The 15,079-nt window shown below is 42.8% G+C and overlaps 1 protein-coding gene across 2 annotated transcripts in view; it reads left to right on the top strand.

Annotated features, from left to right (window-relative positions):
- slc6a11b (solute carrier family 6 member 11b) overlaps positions 1–15,079 on the top strand; it is a 213,659-nt gene that overhangs the window by 150,841 nt on the left and 47,739 nt on the right. For both annotated transcript variants that reach the window (XM_068051852.1, XM_068051853.1), the window contains one exon: positions 7,534–7,637. In XM_068051852.1, the coding sequence (XP_067907953.1) occupies positions 7,534–7,637 (104 nt within the window). The remainder of the gene's footprint in view (positions 1–7,533; positions 7,638–15,079) is intronic.

The following is a 15,079-nucleotide window of genomic DNA, read 5'->3' as shown; positions in this document are numbered from 1 at the left end:
TAGTGCTATGAACAGGGGAATTGATGTCCCAGCCTGGCAGTATAAATGGCCTACTGACGACACACAGAAGTGTGTCTTCATTTCTGTTCACTTCCTCCACTCATTAGTATTTGTATAAGTGTTGGCTTAAGTATTACGCAAGTTTCCCCACTTTGTAATACCCACATCTATTTTGCTATCATTAGCGAAGAGAGAAGAATATATCCTTATCTTGTAGAGATCTTTAATAATAGACATATTTGTTTCCACAGAATTTTTAATGTACAGAGGCAAACTGTAATCCTTAAGGCTTGACACATTCCTGCACCTATTATGTTGTGATTAGAATAAATAAATGTGTTTTCTTGCAGCTATTTAATTATAAAATAGGAAGCATCAGCAAACATGCAGAGCTAAACATGATTCTGATGTGTGAGATAGCACACATGGTGTAGTCAGCTGGTGCTACCATAGAAAAGGTGATAATGTGACTGATTTCTAATTAATTCTTGTCCACTGCTGTATTCTGAGATTTCAACATCTGTAGCAGCAGCTGTCTTTTCCCTCTGCACAGCATGCATACTAATAATTTGACAACACAACTGCTAAGGAATATAACCCATATTACATAACAGCAAAGCCTAGAGTTACATTTGTATCTGACCTTTTGCTTTCTTCACAATTACCAAGCTGCCATCACCTCCGATGGGATGCTGTCCTCAAGTTGTGTCTAAGCTTAAAACTCTCACAATCCATCTGCTCAGAACAATCTTTACTTTGTGGCCTGTTGCTTATTTTCATTAAAAAACACAATCAATAGCCAATATTCTTGTATTATATCTTTACCTTTAGACCACACAAGTGCTCCCATTCTACCTCAATTTTCTAACATTACATTACATTACTGATGGACAGTTTGCTTCACAGACTATAAGCGGAAAGAGATTATAATTGCTTGAAGAAGCTAGTAGCCAGTACTCTTTGGATAAAGTATGTAGTTCCTGGGGCTCCCAAGTTGCTCAGTTGGTCAATACATGTTGTGGTGTGTACTGCAGGCATCTCAGAGTTGTGAAGTGTTGGAAGTGCACCCATGAAAGGCATTAGTCATTGTCACATCAGTCTTCATAAATGAAGGCTGGGCTCAGTCAATCTGTGCTGTATGAATGCAGATTGATAAATGCGTTTTGGTCATCAATAATTGAAATGCAGAATATTTTAACTGCTGACTAACGCTTAGTTTTAGAGGCAATAGATCATGCATCATTAATCTACTGGAAGTTTGTGAGGGAGCTAATTAATTTAGCAGATGATTATTATCCAGCAGATATAGAATATCATAGTATTCTGAATATATTTGGATTATGGTATTGCGATTATAGCATATTTTAATTGGTATACTTGGATTATGGTAGGCTTGGATTTGTATGCTTAGATTTTTGTATATCTGGAATGTAGTATTCTTGGATTAAAGTATACCCAGATTATAGTATATTTGTCATGTAATATACTTGGATTATAGTACATCTGGATTATAAATAGACTTTGTTTGCTGACAATGCTACCACTAGGTGGCGCACTACTGCAATATGTGCAAATACAGCCTCATCGACTGAAACATCACTGCCTGCGGCGTCTCAGGCAGCTGCCAGTCATAAACATGGCGCTGCTCAATGTGACACAAAAAAAAAATTAACCCCAAACCCCCTCAATGACTGCAATCACCACCTCCATTCCCCCAGTCCAATAGTACCCCACTCCCTTCCGCCATCTGCGCCTCCATTGCTGCATACAGTTTCACACTCACTCCCACGCCCGTCTGCTTGCCACTCCATTCCATTGCTCCCGCCTGCTCGCCGCTGCTGCCACCTACTTACTGCTCCATCCCGCCACTCCTGCCTGCTCGCTGCTCCATCCCGCCACTCCCGCCTGCTGGACGCTCCATCCCATTGCTCTCGCCTACTCGACGCTCCATCCCATTGCACCCACCTGCTCACTGTTCCATCCCGCCATGCCCACCATCTCACTGCTCTATCCTGTTGCTCCCGCCTGGTCGTCGCTCCATCTCGCCATGCCCGCCTGCTCACCACTCCAGCCTTCTCATTGCTCCATCCCGCTGCTCCCGTCTGCTCATTGCTCCATCTCGCCATTCCTGCCTGCTCGCCGCTCCATCCCGCCATTCCCGCCTGCTTGTTGCTCCATCCCCCAATTGTCTCCTGCTCCCAACTGTTTGCCGCTCACTTCCCACCTCGCCACTTCCCCTCCCACCACTGCTACCCTCATCACTGCTTCACCCCCTCGCTGTTCGCTCCCCTGCCGGGTGGCGAGGCAGGGAGATGGGAGCGGCGAGCAGTCAGGAGGCAAGATGGAGCAGCAAGCAGGCAGGCAAGGGAGGGAGTGGCGATCGCAAGAGTGAGCAGGAAACTGAATGCAGCAATTAAGGGGGCGATCACGGGACAGAACAGCGAAGAATAGCGGCGATTGAGGCTGGGATGGCAGGAGGGAGTGGGGGACTGGAGGCGGCAATATGGACCATTGAGGGGTGAGGCAACACTCAGATGTCATTGCATTGTGACGTCGCCGCACACAATCGCGGATTCATACTGACAAGCTGGCAAATGTTCAGATGCACTGATGACACTGAAGTACGTAGATTTTAAAATAATAAAAAAAATCTTTTTCAAAGTTGCTTTATGATATTTCAGGTTTTACTTTAATCCAATGTGTATGTTCCAATCGTTATGTCAGTTTCTGCAAAAGTATAAAAATGAATGCTAAAACTTGCTTTTTATTTCCTGGTTTGCTGCCTGTGAGAATTCTTCAATGTGACTGGATGCTTAGCCTACTTGAGTACATTACTATTGCTGAATGTCAGAGATCTCCTATAGTTGATGCCAGAATGAAATGAATGCAAGGTGAAATCTACACCACCGAGATTGCTCGATCTTTGTGGGCAGCTTTCTTTGAGGTCAGCAGCATGCACTGTCACTTTGCTGCTGACTGCAAAATCTGGGCTATTAAATGTGTCTATCTCTGGCTAGAGGCTGCGACTAATGGAAATCTATCAGAATATTTTCTAGCTTTGTACTCATTAAACTGTTCATCAGTGATATGGAATAGGGTCTTTTTTCTCACCAAATTTTTCCTCTGCATTCCTCTCCTGAAGGCAGTTGACATCACTAAAATGCAGTTCCACTATACCCTCCAGTACCCTACCCATTATTAATTACTCATGTGTGAGTCTTGACAGTGAATATCAGGAAGCTATTTGGCAATGGTACTCACAACAGCTATCACTGAATCTGTCCTCATCTGAAATCCATATATGCACCCTTCCAGCAGGGGTTGTTGGATAACAATCAGGAGCAGAGACCATGACTGATTTTCCTCCTCCAATCTAGCAATACTAAGGCCAGTTGTAGCAGCTGTGCTGCCTTTCTGCCTGAAATCAGTTACTAAAGCATTGACCTTCCTACGCCATATGGCAAAGCCACTGGAAGAGCAGGAGGAGGGGAAAGGTAATAATGATCAGGTTTGCTGATAAATTATACAATTTGGCCATGTGACTCATGGTAATCTGGACAAACAAACAGATAGAGTAAGATATAGCAGATCAAATGTGGAAAGGTGTAAATGAATGCATATTGATCCATGGAACATATGTATACAATGGTTGTGGGCAAGGGTGGTAAAGGGAAAAGATTTAGATGGGATCATCAGCCATTTACTAAAGGACCCAATCAATATTAAGCTCTTAACTACAGCACTGGAGGAAGTAATAAACATGTTCTCAAAATTATTTATATCAAATAAATTAGTTCAATACTGAGTAACCCCTTGATAAATGTTGGCTCCGGGTTAAACAACACCCCAATTTTGAAATGCTCCATCCTTGTTTTCTAATCCCTCCATGGTCCCAGTCCTCCCTGTCTCTGTAATCTCCTCCAGCCCTACAACCCTCCAAGATATCTGTGCTCCTCCAATTCTGGCCTATTGAGCATCCCCCATTTTAATTACTCCACCACTGGTGGCTGTGCCTTCAGCTAGCAAGGCTCTAAGCTCTAGAATTCCCTTCCTAGACCTCTCTGCCTCTCTTCCACACTTTTTCCTCATTTAAGATGCTCCTTAAAACCTACCTCTTTGACAAAGCTTTTGGCCATCTGCCCTAATATTTCCTTATGTGGCTTGGCATCAAATTTTGTTTGACAGTTCTCCTTTGAAGCGCCAAATGGCTTCCTTCTGTGCTGTAACAATTCTATGATTTTGGGACATTTTACTACGTTAAAGGCACTATATAAATACAAGGTGATATTGTTAGGCACCTTGTTTCTTTTAATATCCTATGTCGTAAGACTGGAAACTGTAAGATTGTAAGTATAAATAAAGGCATAAAATATCAGATTATATGGACCAAAATTGGTTCCAGTTTGGCAGATACTGTGGGAGCCTCAGATTTGGAATGTCCTGATTAATTATAATGTAATATTGCAGAATTATTCTCATTCACTTAGGAGTCGCAGAGAAAATTCTGTTTTCCCTTAGATACTTTACATGAATTAAAAAAGTGCCCACAACAAAGCAAATTGCACATTGTGGAAATCAACAGGGTGAATTGTCCTTTTCAGATCCATACATGAACTTCATTATGGTTCAGAACATTCTCTCAATGTTGTACAATCCTGTTTTTTCAGTTACGCTACATGAAACTATAGCTCCAAATTCGTGGAACTGTTCTCCAGGCACACTGTCTTGCTTGACAAGTGTACAGTTCACAGAATCAGGTGTCAAAGGTCAATGTGCCTCCCAATTTTGTAGCCATTACAATCAATACCTTGAAAATCAGAAACAATGCCAATACTATGCTATAAAATAATATAGAGTCATAGAGAGATACAGCACCAAAACAGGTTCTTCGGCCCACCGAGTCCACGCTGACCATCAACCACCCATTTATACTAATCCTACATTAATCCCATTTTCCCTCACATCCCCACCTTCCCTCAATTCTCCTACCACCTACCTACACTTGGGGCAATTTACAACGGCCAATTTACCTATCAACCCGCAAGTCTTTGGCATGTGGGAGGAAACTGGATCACCTGGAGGAAACCCACGCAGGTCACTGAGAACTTGCAAACTCCGCCCAGGTAGTACCCAGAACCGAACCCGGGTCGCTGGAACTGGCAGGCTGTGGTTCTAACCACTGTGCCGCCCTACTTTTAATATTACTAATATTAATAATATTACTTTTAAGAGTCAAAGTCCGGATAGGGTCTTCCATGCACGCAGGTGATTTCTGGAATGTCACAATTTTGTTTTAAACACATCATCAAGAAACCAAGTTGAAGGGTCAAGGCTTTTAGTGGAGGTCATCATCAAGGTTTAAAAGAATACACAACCAGATTAGTCAGGAAGTAGTTATTAGGTGATGCCAAGATTGGAATTAAAAATTCTGAAAATAAAGACAGAATGGGATTCCAGTTTTGAACACAAGGCAAAGAAATAAAAATAGGAAAAAGTTCAATGAATCTTGTTTACAATGTGGTAAGGATATAAATTAGAAAAAAAAACATGTAGTATGGCATATCTGGAGTTTAGGAGGGACCAGAGAGATAGAGGAGTTCAGAAGGGGTACCGACCATGATGTTTTTCTAGTTTTTAACAATAACTAAGATCACAGCGGAAGAGAAAAGAGTAGAGAGCAGAGAGAAGGAAAGAATGGAGTGTGAAGAGAATATATTGATTGAAGGCAAGAGGTGGGAACTGTTGATTGGACCCAAAAGGACATGAAGTACCTGTTACTGACCATTAAGTATTTTCACTAAAATTCAGATGAAAATTTTTTTTGGATTAACAAAAGACAGGGATAATTCCATGTTTGGCATGATCTCTGTATACATGAACAGATGCCAGCCTTTGAATCTCCACCTGCATTTAAGCTGAAAGTTTAATACATCACCAGAACCATTTCAAACTTTGTTTTTAAAAAATTCCCAAGTGACACAGAGGAAGCTTTACCCCAGGTGATCTTGGCAGCAGAAGCTACTAGACTGAACCAGTACTGTAAATTACCGAAGTCTGGGTGACCGTCAGCCATGATGCTAAATATGGCGCATTACGCCAGTTGCAGACTTTCCTACCCGTGAAAATTGGGTCACTGTGGGGATAAGGGTGTCAGAATTTCCTGCGCAACAGACACGTAGAAGGCACAGCATTAAAATGACACCAGCATAAGCTAGAGAGAGGAAGGAGAGCAGAGGGAAACAAGGCAGAACTTTTTAAGTAAAAAATTAAATCTAAGATGTGTTTTAATCATTTTGATTTACACTTGTTTACAGACAGTAAAAAAGATTTTTTTTTTTAAAAGATTGCCAGTTTATTAACCATAGCAGTCAGCTTTGTGCACATCAAGAGCCCATATACAGCAAGTGAATGAAGAACAAGATAATCTGTTTTTGCTGTCATTGGCTGAGGGAAAAATACGAGCTAGGACAACAAGAGAATTCCTTGCTACTCTATGATGAGTACAATATTTTATGTCCCACTGTGGTTCAACATCTCATTGAAAGATAAGCCTAGACCTATGTGCTCAAGTCTGAAGTGAGGCTTGAACTACAGCTAGAACTCAAACGCAAGACTGCTGGAAATTGAGCCAGACTGATAAAGTGCACATTTAGTTTAGAAACTAAAAATAACACAAAGTCCCTTCAGAATTCTCACCAGCAATTAGAACAATTTCTTGGAATATGCTGAAGTTGCTCTCCTTTAGAACAGAGAAGGTTAAGGGGGATTTGGATCAGGTGTTCAAAATCGTGTCGGGCTTTGATAGAGTAAATAAAAAGAAATTGTTTTTAGTGGCAGAAGAGTCAGTAACCAGAGGAGGCACAGATTTAAGGTAACAGTAGAAGTATCAGAGACAGCATGTGGAACATATATTTGCTTCGAATGTTGGGGAAAGAAATCGGAAACAAACCGCACATATTTTATGTGATCATAAACGGGCAGCCATTACTTATTCAGAATGTTACTTTATATCCAATGGCTTTATTATTAAATAGCAAGCCATGTGGAAATGTTGCCCTCGATTTTAACTCTGGGCGGGTGGGTAGAGGAGTAAACTTTTGAAAACTCGCTTGTTGCTTCAGAAATGAAGCCCAGGCTATTTTAACTCCTAGGCTTCATTCATATATTGCCAGCTGACTTCCCACCTGAATGCCTGAAATAGGTGGGGAGTAGCAGAAAATCGCACAACCTGGAGGCTGCTCAACAACACAGGTAGGTGGTGGGATTAAATTCCTGGATCATCTTGCAGGGACATTGTATTCAAGACAGGGGTGGGGGGTGCTGTAGTCCAGAGAAAGGGAGGCCTAAACTTTCTTTCTGGGGCCCATAGGAGTTGAAAGTGTTCCCTGCTGCATTAATACTTTGATAGTCTTAGTAATGTAGTAGATGATGGCCTTATTTGGTTCTATTTTTTAAAATTTGTTTTTCAACTGAGATTCATCTGTTATTGATCTGTTATTGAAGAATATTGACAAGTCGTTTATATCTTTGCAGGTCTGGCTGGATGCCGGTACCCAGATTTTCTTCTCATATGCAATCTGCCTTGGATGCTTGACAGCATTAGGAAGCTACAATCCCTATCATAACAACTGCTACAGGTAAAAGAGCAATTTGTAAAAGTGGATTTTTGAACACTGAATGCACTGGTTAGATTTCAACAATTGTTAATCTCAGTGTTCTATTTAAAGCCAAGTGGTTTGCAAAGTACTCACTCCCACAGATTGGCATTCTTTTATCAGCTGGAGGCATTAAAATAAAGTTGTATTGCATTGTTCTCCTCAACAATACAATGGTTGATTTAAATAGCCTCATTCTTCTATCTTTTAACATTTTCACTGTGAATGACACTGGGCTGTTAGATTATGCAGAGGCACTTTAAATACCATTTCATAAATTATCCAGTTGTTTCTTCAATTACATCTTCTTTACATAGCTACTTTATAGAACCTCTATGATATTTTTGCCATTTTAACATGAATAGAATAATAATTCACGCTAATTTATTTTCTAATGGTTTCCTTGCTGACTTAATGAGTAAGTCTGCAGTCTCTGAGACACACAAAGACATTGCCAGCTTAGATTCCTATTGTATGGCAGTTGTGGAGGCTTCAATATACCCGAAAAGGAATAAGCAGCCAGGGTTTAGATTCTTTGATTAGTATGAAGTGATCCCAGTTGGAAAGTATATATATGTGGATGTCAGATGCGATAAGAATCAATTTGAGTGAAGGTGCACCCCATAGTTGATCTTCACCAACACCATTTAGACTAGCAGAAGAATGGGTGCGTGAGTGAAGCATTGAAGAGGTGCCCATGACCCATATCCCAGCTTATGAGGTGTGATGGGAAAAATTGGAAAGAAAAAGAGCTGGCAATGTGTCTGATAGGATGTAATTATTGAATACTGAGACCTACAAAAAGCTCTATCTGTATACTCAAGTAGGAGAGTACACTTGATTGATTTAAGTGCAACAAGCAAAAAGTAGGTGTTGCTGAAAATTTAGCAGACGCTTGATGTGTTTTTAATTGTAAGTAAAGTCCTTTTCAAATTTTTTTGCTAGCTTTTACCTAGCTGGTCTGAAAATAACTTTACAGTTAATTTATATTGCTACAAAGTTAAATTCAGTTCACAAGGGGTTAAGTCTCAAAAACAGACAAGTTATCCTGGGATCCATTAGCCGCAAAGCAGTTAGCTGAATTATGCATACTAGCACTACCATAACAGTTTAAAATAACGGGATTGTTAGTGCATTCCAGAGAGATTCACACCTATGATATTGGATTGGTTCCAATCACTGAACACTGCAGGAGACTAAAATGGCAATGTAGTAGCTATGGCTCGCACATTCAAGGAGGAGAGTAAATTCCTCAATTAAGGTGGTGGCTTTGATTGACAGCTCAAGCGAGCTAACCCTCACAGATGACATAATGGTAGAGATTAAGCTTTTTGGCTTTCTCTGGGTGAAAAAACAAAGCTACAGGGGGTTTTGAGTGTGGAACAGTAAGTCAGAGGGAGGGAGGTCTCTGACTTTCTGACCTGGATTTTAGCTCCAAAAAATTTGAAACAGGAACTTAACCCACCTCGAACCCACCCGCTCCTGATTTTAAGGGGGGCAGGCAACCAATCTGCTTGCGGGAGTTGGTTTGGTCATTTATATATTATAATGAGGCTGTGTGCCTTAATTTTAATATTCATTCTATTTTTAACTCATAGTGGCCGGGTTTCCCAGGCCTTGAGAAATGTGGCAGGTGAAAGGAAGCAAGAAGGGCTGAATCCATGTAGGAAGTGCATTTACAGCACTGCTTGTGGACCAGGAGGACAGGAGTATTTCCTCCAGGTACAGCAAGCTACCCGGTAAACCCTGTCCTCCTGTGATATGTCTGCTCCTCCTCACCATTGGACACCTCCACCGCTCCCCCACCCCCCCAACTACCATCAGACTAATGCCCACCCCACCATGATAGTGGCCTCCCGTGCAACCCGGACATTCCGCTCCCCCGCACCATGATCTCTCCCACCGTGCCACCTCCCGCCCCTCCCACTGTAAGACCTTCCTGCTGTCCTCGGCTGCTGCTTTGTGCTGCACGCTTCACCTCCCGTCTGGCCTCCAGCCTATCAATCAGGCTGCCTGTAGGCAGGAAGCCAACAAAAAACATTTAAATGAGTCCTGCACTTAAAAAACTGTAGGTCGTTTAGGAAACACATTCTTCTATGTTTCCTGATTTCAAAACAACACCCTCCACACAAAATGCGCCTCTGGACAACCCGGGAGCAGGCTATTTTAAATTAGTAATGTGTAATGAGGTAGGATTAATAAGAGATATCGTAGTTAAGGATCCTCTAGGTGGTAGCGATCACAACATGGTAGAATTTCAAATTCAGTTTGAGGGCGAGCAACTCAAACTTAAAGAAGGGCAATTACAGAGGTATGAAGAATGAGTTGTCTAAAGTGGGCTGGGAAAATAGACTAAGGGGAAGGTCAGTGGATGAGCAGTGGCAGACATTTAAGCAGATATTTCATAATGCTCAGCAAAAATTTATCCCGGTCCAAAAGAAGGACTCGATGAGAAGGATGAACCACCCGTGGTTAACAAAGGCAGTCAAAAACTAAGGCATACAAAGTGGCGAAAACTAGTGGTAGGCCAGAGGATTGGGAATTTTTTAGGAACCAGCAGCGGATGACTAAAAAGCTAATAAAGAGGGAGAAAATTGATTATGAAAGTAAATTGGCAAGAAATATAAAAACAAACAGCAAGAGCTTCTACGGGTATATAAAAAGAAAGAGAGTAGCTAAAGTGAGCGTGGGACCCTTGGAGGATGCAACTGGAGAATTGATAACGGGGAACAGGGAAATGGCGGATAATTTAAACTAATATTTTGCATCGGTCTTCATGGTGGAGGACACGATAAACGTCCCACAGATATCAGATAAGCAAGGAGCTAATGGGAGGAAAGATCTTGTAACAGTCTCTATCACGAGGGACAAAGTATTTGACAAACTAATGGGACTAAAGGCAGACAAGTCGTCAGGACCTGATGGCCTACATTCAAGGGTTTTAAAGGAGGTGGCTGCAGAAATAGTGGAGGCATTGGTCGAAATATTCCAGAACTCACTGGATTCCGGGAGGGTCCCAGCGGATTGGAAAACCGCTAATGTGACGCCCCTGTTCAAGAAGGGAGGGAGACAAAAAGCAGGAAACTATAGTCCACTCAGCCACTCAACATAGGTCGTTGGAAAAATGCTAGAGTCCATTATTAAAGAAGAAATAGGAGAACATTGAGAAAAGCTTAACACAATCAAACAGTCAACATAGTTTCATGAAAGGGAAATCATGTTTGACAAATTTGCTAGCATTCTTTGAGGATATAACAAACAGAGTTGATAAAGGGGAACCGGTAGATGTAGTGTATTTGGATTTCCAGAAGGCATTTGATAAGGTGCCACATAAAAGATTATTGCACAAGATAGGAGCTCTCGGTATTGGGGGTAATGTATTAGCGTGGATTGAGGATTGGTTAACTCACAGAGGACAGAGAGTCAGGATTTATGGGTCTTTTTCAGGTTGGAAAGACGTAACTATTGGAGTGCCGCAAGGATCAGTCCTAGGGCCTCAATTATTCACTATCTATATTAATGACTTGGAGGATGGGGCAGAGTGTAATATATCCAAATTTGTTGATGATACAAAAATAGGTGGGAGGACATGTTGTGATGAGGACATAAGGAATCTGCAAGGGGATATAGATAGGTTGAGTGAATGGGCAAAAACTTGGCAGATGGCATTTAATGTAGGAAAGTGTGAGGTCATGCACTTTGGTAGGAAGACTCAAAAGGTAGAATAGGGAAATCTTCTAACAACTGTACAGGGTGCTAGTGAGGCCGCACCTGGAGTACTGTGTATAGTTTTGGTCCCCGTGTTTAAGAAAGGATATACTGGCATGGAAACAGTTCAAAAGAGATTCACTAGGCTGATTCCTGGGATGAAGGGGTTGACTTTTCAAGAATGGCTAAACTGGTTAGGTCTTTATTCATTGGAGTTTAGAAGAATCTTATTGAAACGTGCAAGATGCTGAGGGGGCTTGACAGGGTAGATGTTGAGAAGATGTTTCCACTCGTGGGGGAATCTCGAACTAGGGGACATAGTTACAGAATAAGGGGACACTCATTTAAAACTGAGATGCGAAGGAATTTCTTCTCTGAGGGTAGTGAATGTCTGGAATTCTCTACCCCAGACAGTTGTGGAGGCTAGATCACTGAAAGTATTTAAAGAGGAGGTAGATAGATTTTTGAAATATCGGGGAGTTGAGGGCTATGAGGAGTTGGCACGAAATAGGAGTTGAGGTCTGGGGCAGATCAGCCATGATCCTATTGAATGGGGGGGGCAGGCTTGAGGGGCCAAATGGCCTACTCCTGCTCCTATTTCTTGCATTCTTATGTTCTACGCCAGTGTCACTCACTTCAGCAATGCTGACTTCTAAAGTAAAAGCAGGTCCATACTGAGGACACAATTTGTGTAATTTATTGTTTTTGATATTATGAGCAGTAAATCCCACTATGAAAATGGTATTCTGTGCAATACACGTCCACTAAGCCAGTTTGTTGGTTTTATTTGGCCTTGTCTTGCTAGTTTGCTGATTAGCTTGCCATCTGAAAGGGAGGGATAATATGTAGGGCATGTGCAAGCTCACAATAACCAGTGCATAGGACAAGGGATCTTATTACAGCTCCCCAGATTTGCTATTTTCATGTAGGTAGTGGGTCAATAAAAGGAGCTTAAAGGGAATGCCTGGTGCTGCTAAACACAGAACATTATCTACCGCAGGCACAAAACTTGTAACAGTCCTGAGAGCCCAAAGGTGCTGCAGAGCGGCAGGAAGACCTTACCACCAAATCCTTTTGTTCTTTGCCCCAAAAGGAAGGCAAGGCCTGCCTTCTAAAAATAATTGATCTCTTCTGAGATTGATTGCCTTTGCTGGGAGGCATATTTGAAATTGAGTGTCTCCTGACAACGCAGCCAAGCACCGACGTCATCACTGCAGTCCGAACTGCGCATGTGCGGGGAACGCATTCATCCTTGTGCACGCGCTAATTGCACCCAAGCTTTCTCAGCATGCTCGCAAATACATCATCACGCAAAGGGATGTCAGCCTCCAGCGCGAGTTTTGGAAAGCGGCCTCAATCGCCGCTTCTCTTCCCCACTCCCTCCCGCCATTCTCTCTTGCTGCTCCATTTCTCCACTCCCGACTGGTCACCACTCCATCCCACTGCTCGCTTCCCCTCCCCTTGCCAACCCGCCGCTTCTCTGGCCGGTGAGGCGGGAAGCAAGCGGCAGGTTGGCATGGCAACCAGTCTGGCACAGAAGAGAACTGTGGGTTGGAGCGGCAAGAAGGCAGGCGTGGAAGGGAGCAGGGAACAGAAGTGGCAATCACGAGAAGGTACTGTTGTGGGGGGGAGAGGATAGAGGCGGTGATCGTGGACATTGAGGTGTGAGGGGTTTGGGTTCAATTTGTTTTGTGTTAAATTGAGCAGCGCCATATTTTTTACTAGCAGCTGCCTGAGGCCTCGCAGACAGTGATGTTTCAGTCGATGAGGCTGCATTTGCGCATGTGCCAATACTGTGCCACCTAGTAGTTGCGTTGTCAGCAAACACAGCCTGTTTAGACGGCCCAGTACAGAACACGTCTCAGCTCTCCTTGAAGCTAAAGAGGATGTAATGGGCAGAACTCCCAGGAACAGCCAATGCTTTCTGTTGACGTGAGGGGTAGTAGGGGCAGATAGAAGACATCTTCACACCCACTGATTGGGTTTCCCAGATAAGTTATGCAGGGTAGAATCCCAGCAAATCTGGGTTCTGTCCCAAACTGAAGCCCTCTGGTGGGAATGTCGAGCTTTTCTTCCCTTCCTAAACCCTGGAATTTTGGGTTGACAAACAAGTTCTCCATGTAGAAATAACAGCTTCCAGCTGATCCTGCAACCTGTACTTTACTCACTCTGGTATGGGTAGATCGGCTTTGGAATGCCAAACTTTGTTCAGCATGAAGCAAAATCCCAAATTCCCATTGTTTGATTAGTTGCAACAAATGTACAATTATGAAGAGGTGTCCTGAACTATTTATTGAATTCTTCTTGCTGGGTACTGTACAAATGGGGTTAACATCAAACACTGTTAGCTGACTATCAAGCTGCAGAGTACACATTATGTTCTGTATGTCAAAAGCACTCACTTGTGCCTGTAGAAAAACAACAACTTATATTTATATAGCACCTTTAACATAATAAAATGTCCCAAGGCACTTCACAGGAGCATTATCATACAAAATATAACACCGAGCCACATAATGAGATATTAAGTCAGATGACCAAAAGCTTGGTCAAAAAGGTAGATTTGTAAGGAGTGTCTTACAGCTGGAAAGTGAATTAGAGAAGCGGAGAGGCGTAGGGAGGGTGTTCCAGAGTTTACGGTCTAGGTAATGGAAGGCGCGGCTGCCAATGATTGAGCGATTAAAATCAGGGATGCTGAAGAGGCCAGAATTAGAGGAGCACAGATATCTCAGAGCCTTGTGGGGCTGGAGAAGATTACAGAGATAAGGAGAGATTTGAGAACAAAAATGAGAATTTTAACATCAAGGCGTTGCTTGACGGGACCCAATGTAGGTTGGCGAGCACAGGGGCGATAGGAGAGCAGGACTTGGTCCAAGTTAAAACATGGGCAGCAGAGTTTGGATGACCTGAAGTTTAATGAGGATAGAATGTGAGAGACAAGCTAGGAGTGCATTGGAATAGTCAAGTCTAGAGGTAACAAAGGCATGAATGAGGGTTTCAGCAGCAGATGAGTTGAGATGGGGCGAAGTCGGGCGATTACAGAGGTGGAATTAGGCGGTCTTAGAGATGGCACGAATATGAGGTCAGAAGCTTATCTCTGGGTCAAATGTGACACCAATGTTATCAACAGATTGGCTTAATCTCAGACTGTTGCCAGGGCGAGGGATGGAGTCAGTAGCTAGGGAACAGAGTTTGGAGCAGGGACCAAAAACAATGGCTTCAGTCTTCCCAATATTTAATTGGAGGAAATTTCTGCTTATCCATTACTGGATGTCGGATAAGCAGTCTGATGGTTCAGCAACCGTGAAGGAGTTGAGAGAGGTAGAGCTGGGTGTCGTCAGCATACATGTGTAAACTAATGCTTTTTTAATGCTTTCCAGATGATGTCACTGAGGGGCAGCATGTAGATGAGAAATAGGAGAGGGCCAAGGATAGATCCCTGGGGGATACCAGAGGTAACAGTGCTGGAGCAGGAAGAAAAGCCATTGCAAGGGATTCTCTGGATCTGATTAGATAGTTAAGAATGGAATTGGGTGAGTGCAGTCCCACCCAACTGGACAACAGTGGAGAGGTGTTGGAGAAGGATGGTCAACCGTGTCAAAGGCTGCAGGCAGGTTGAGAAGAATGAGAAGGGAGTGTTTACCTTTGTCACAGTCACATAGGATGTCATTTGTGACTTTGATAAGAGCGTTTCTGGCACTGTGGCAAGGGTAGAA

Source organism: Heterodontus francisci, chromosome 19, assembly GCF_036365525.1.
Source record: "Heterodontus francisci isolate sHetFra1 chromosome 19, sHetFra1.hap1, whole genome shotgun sequence".
Lineage (NCBI taxonomy): Eukaryota > Metazoa > Chordata > Chondrichthyes > Heterodontiformes > Heterodontidae > Heterodontus > Heterodontus francisci.
This window is presented reverse-complemented; position numbering and strand designations above follow the sequence as displayed.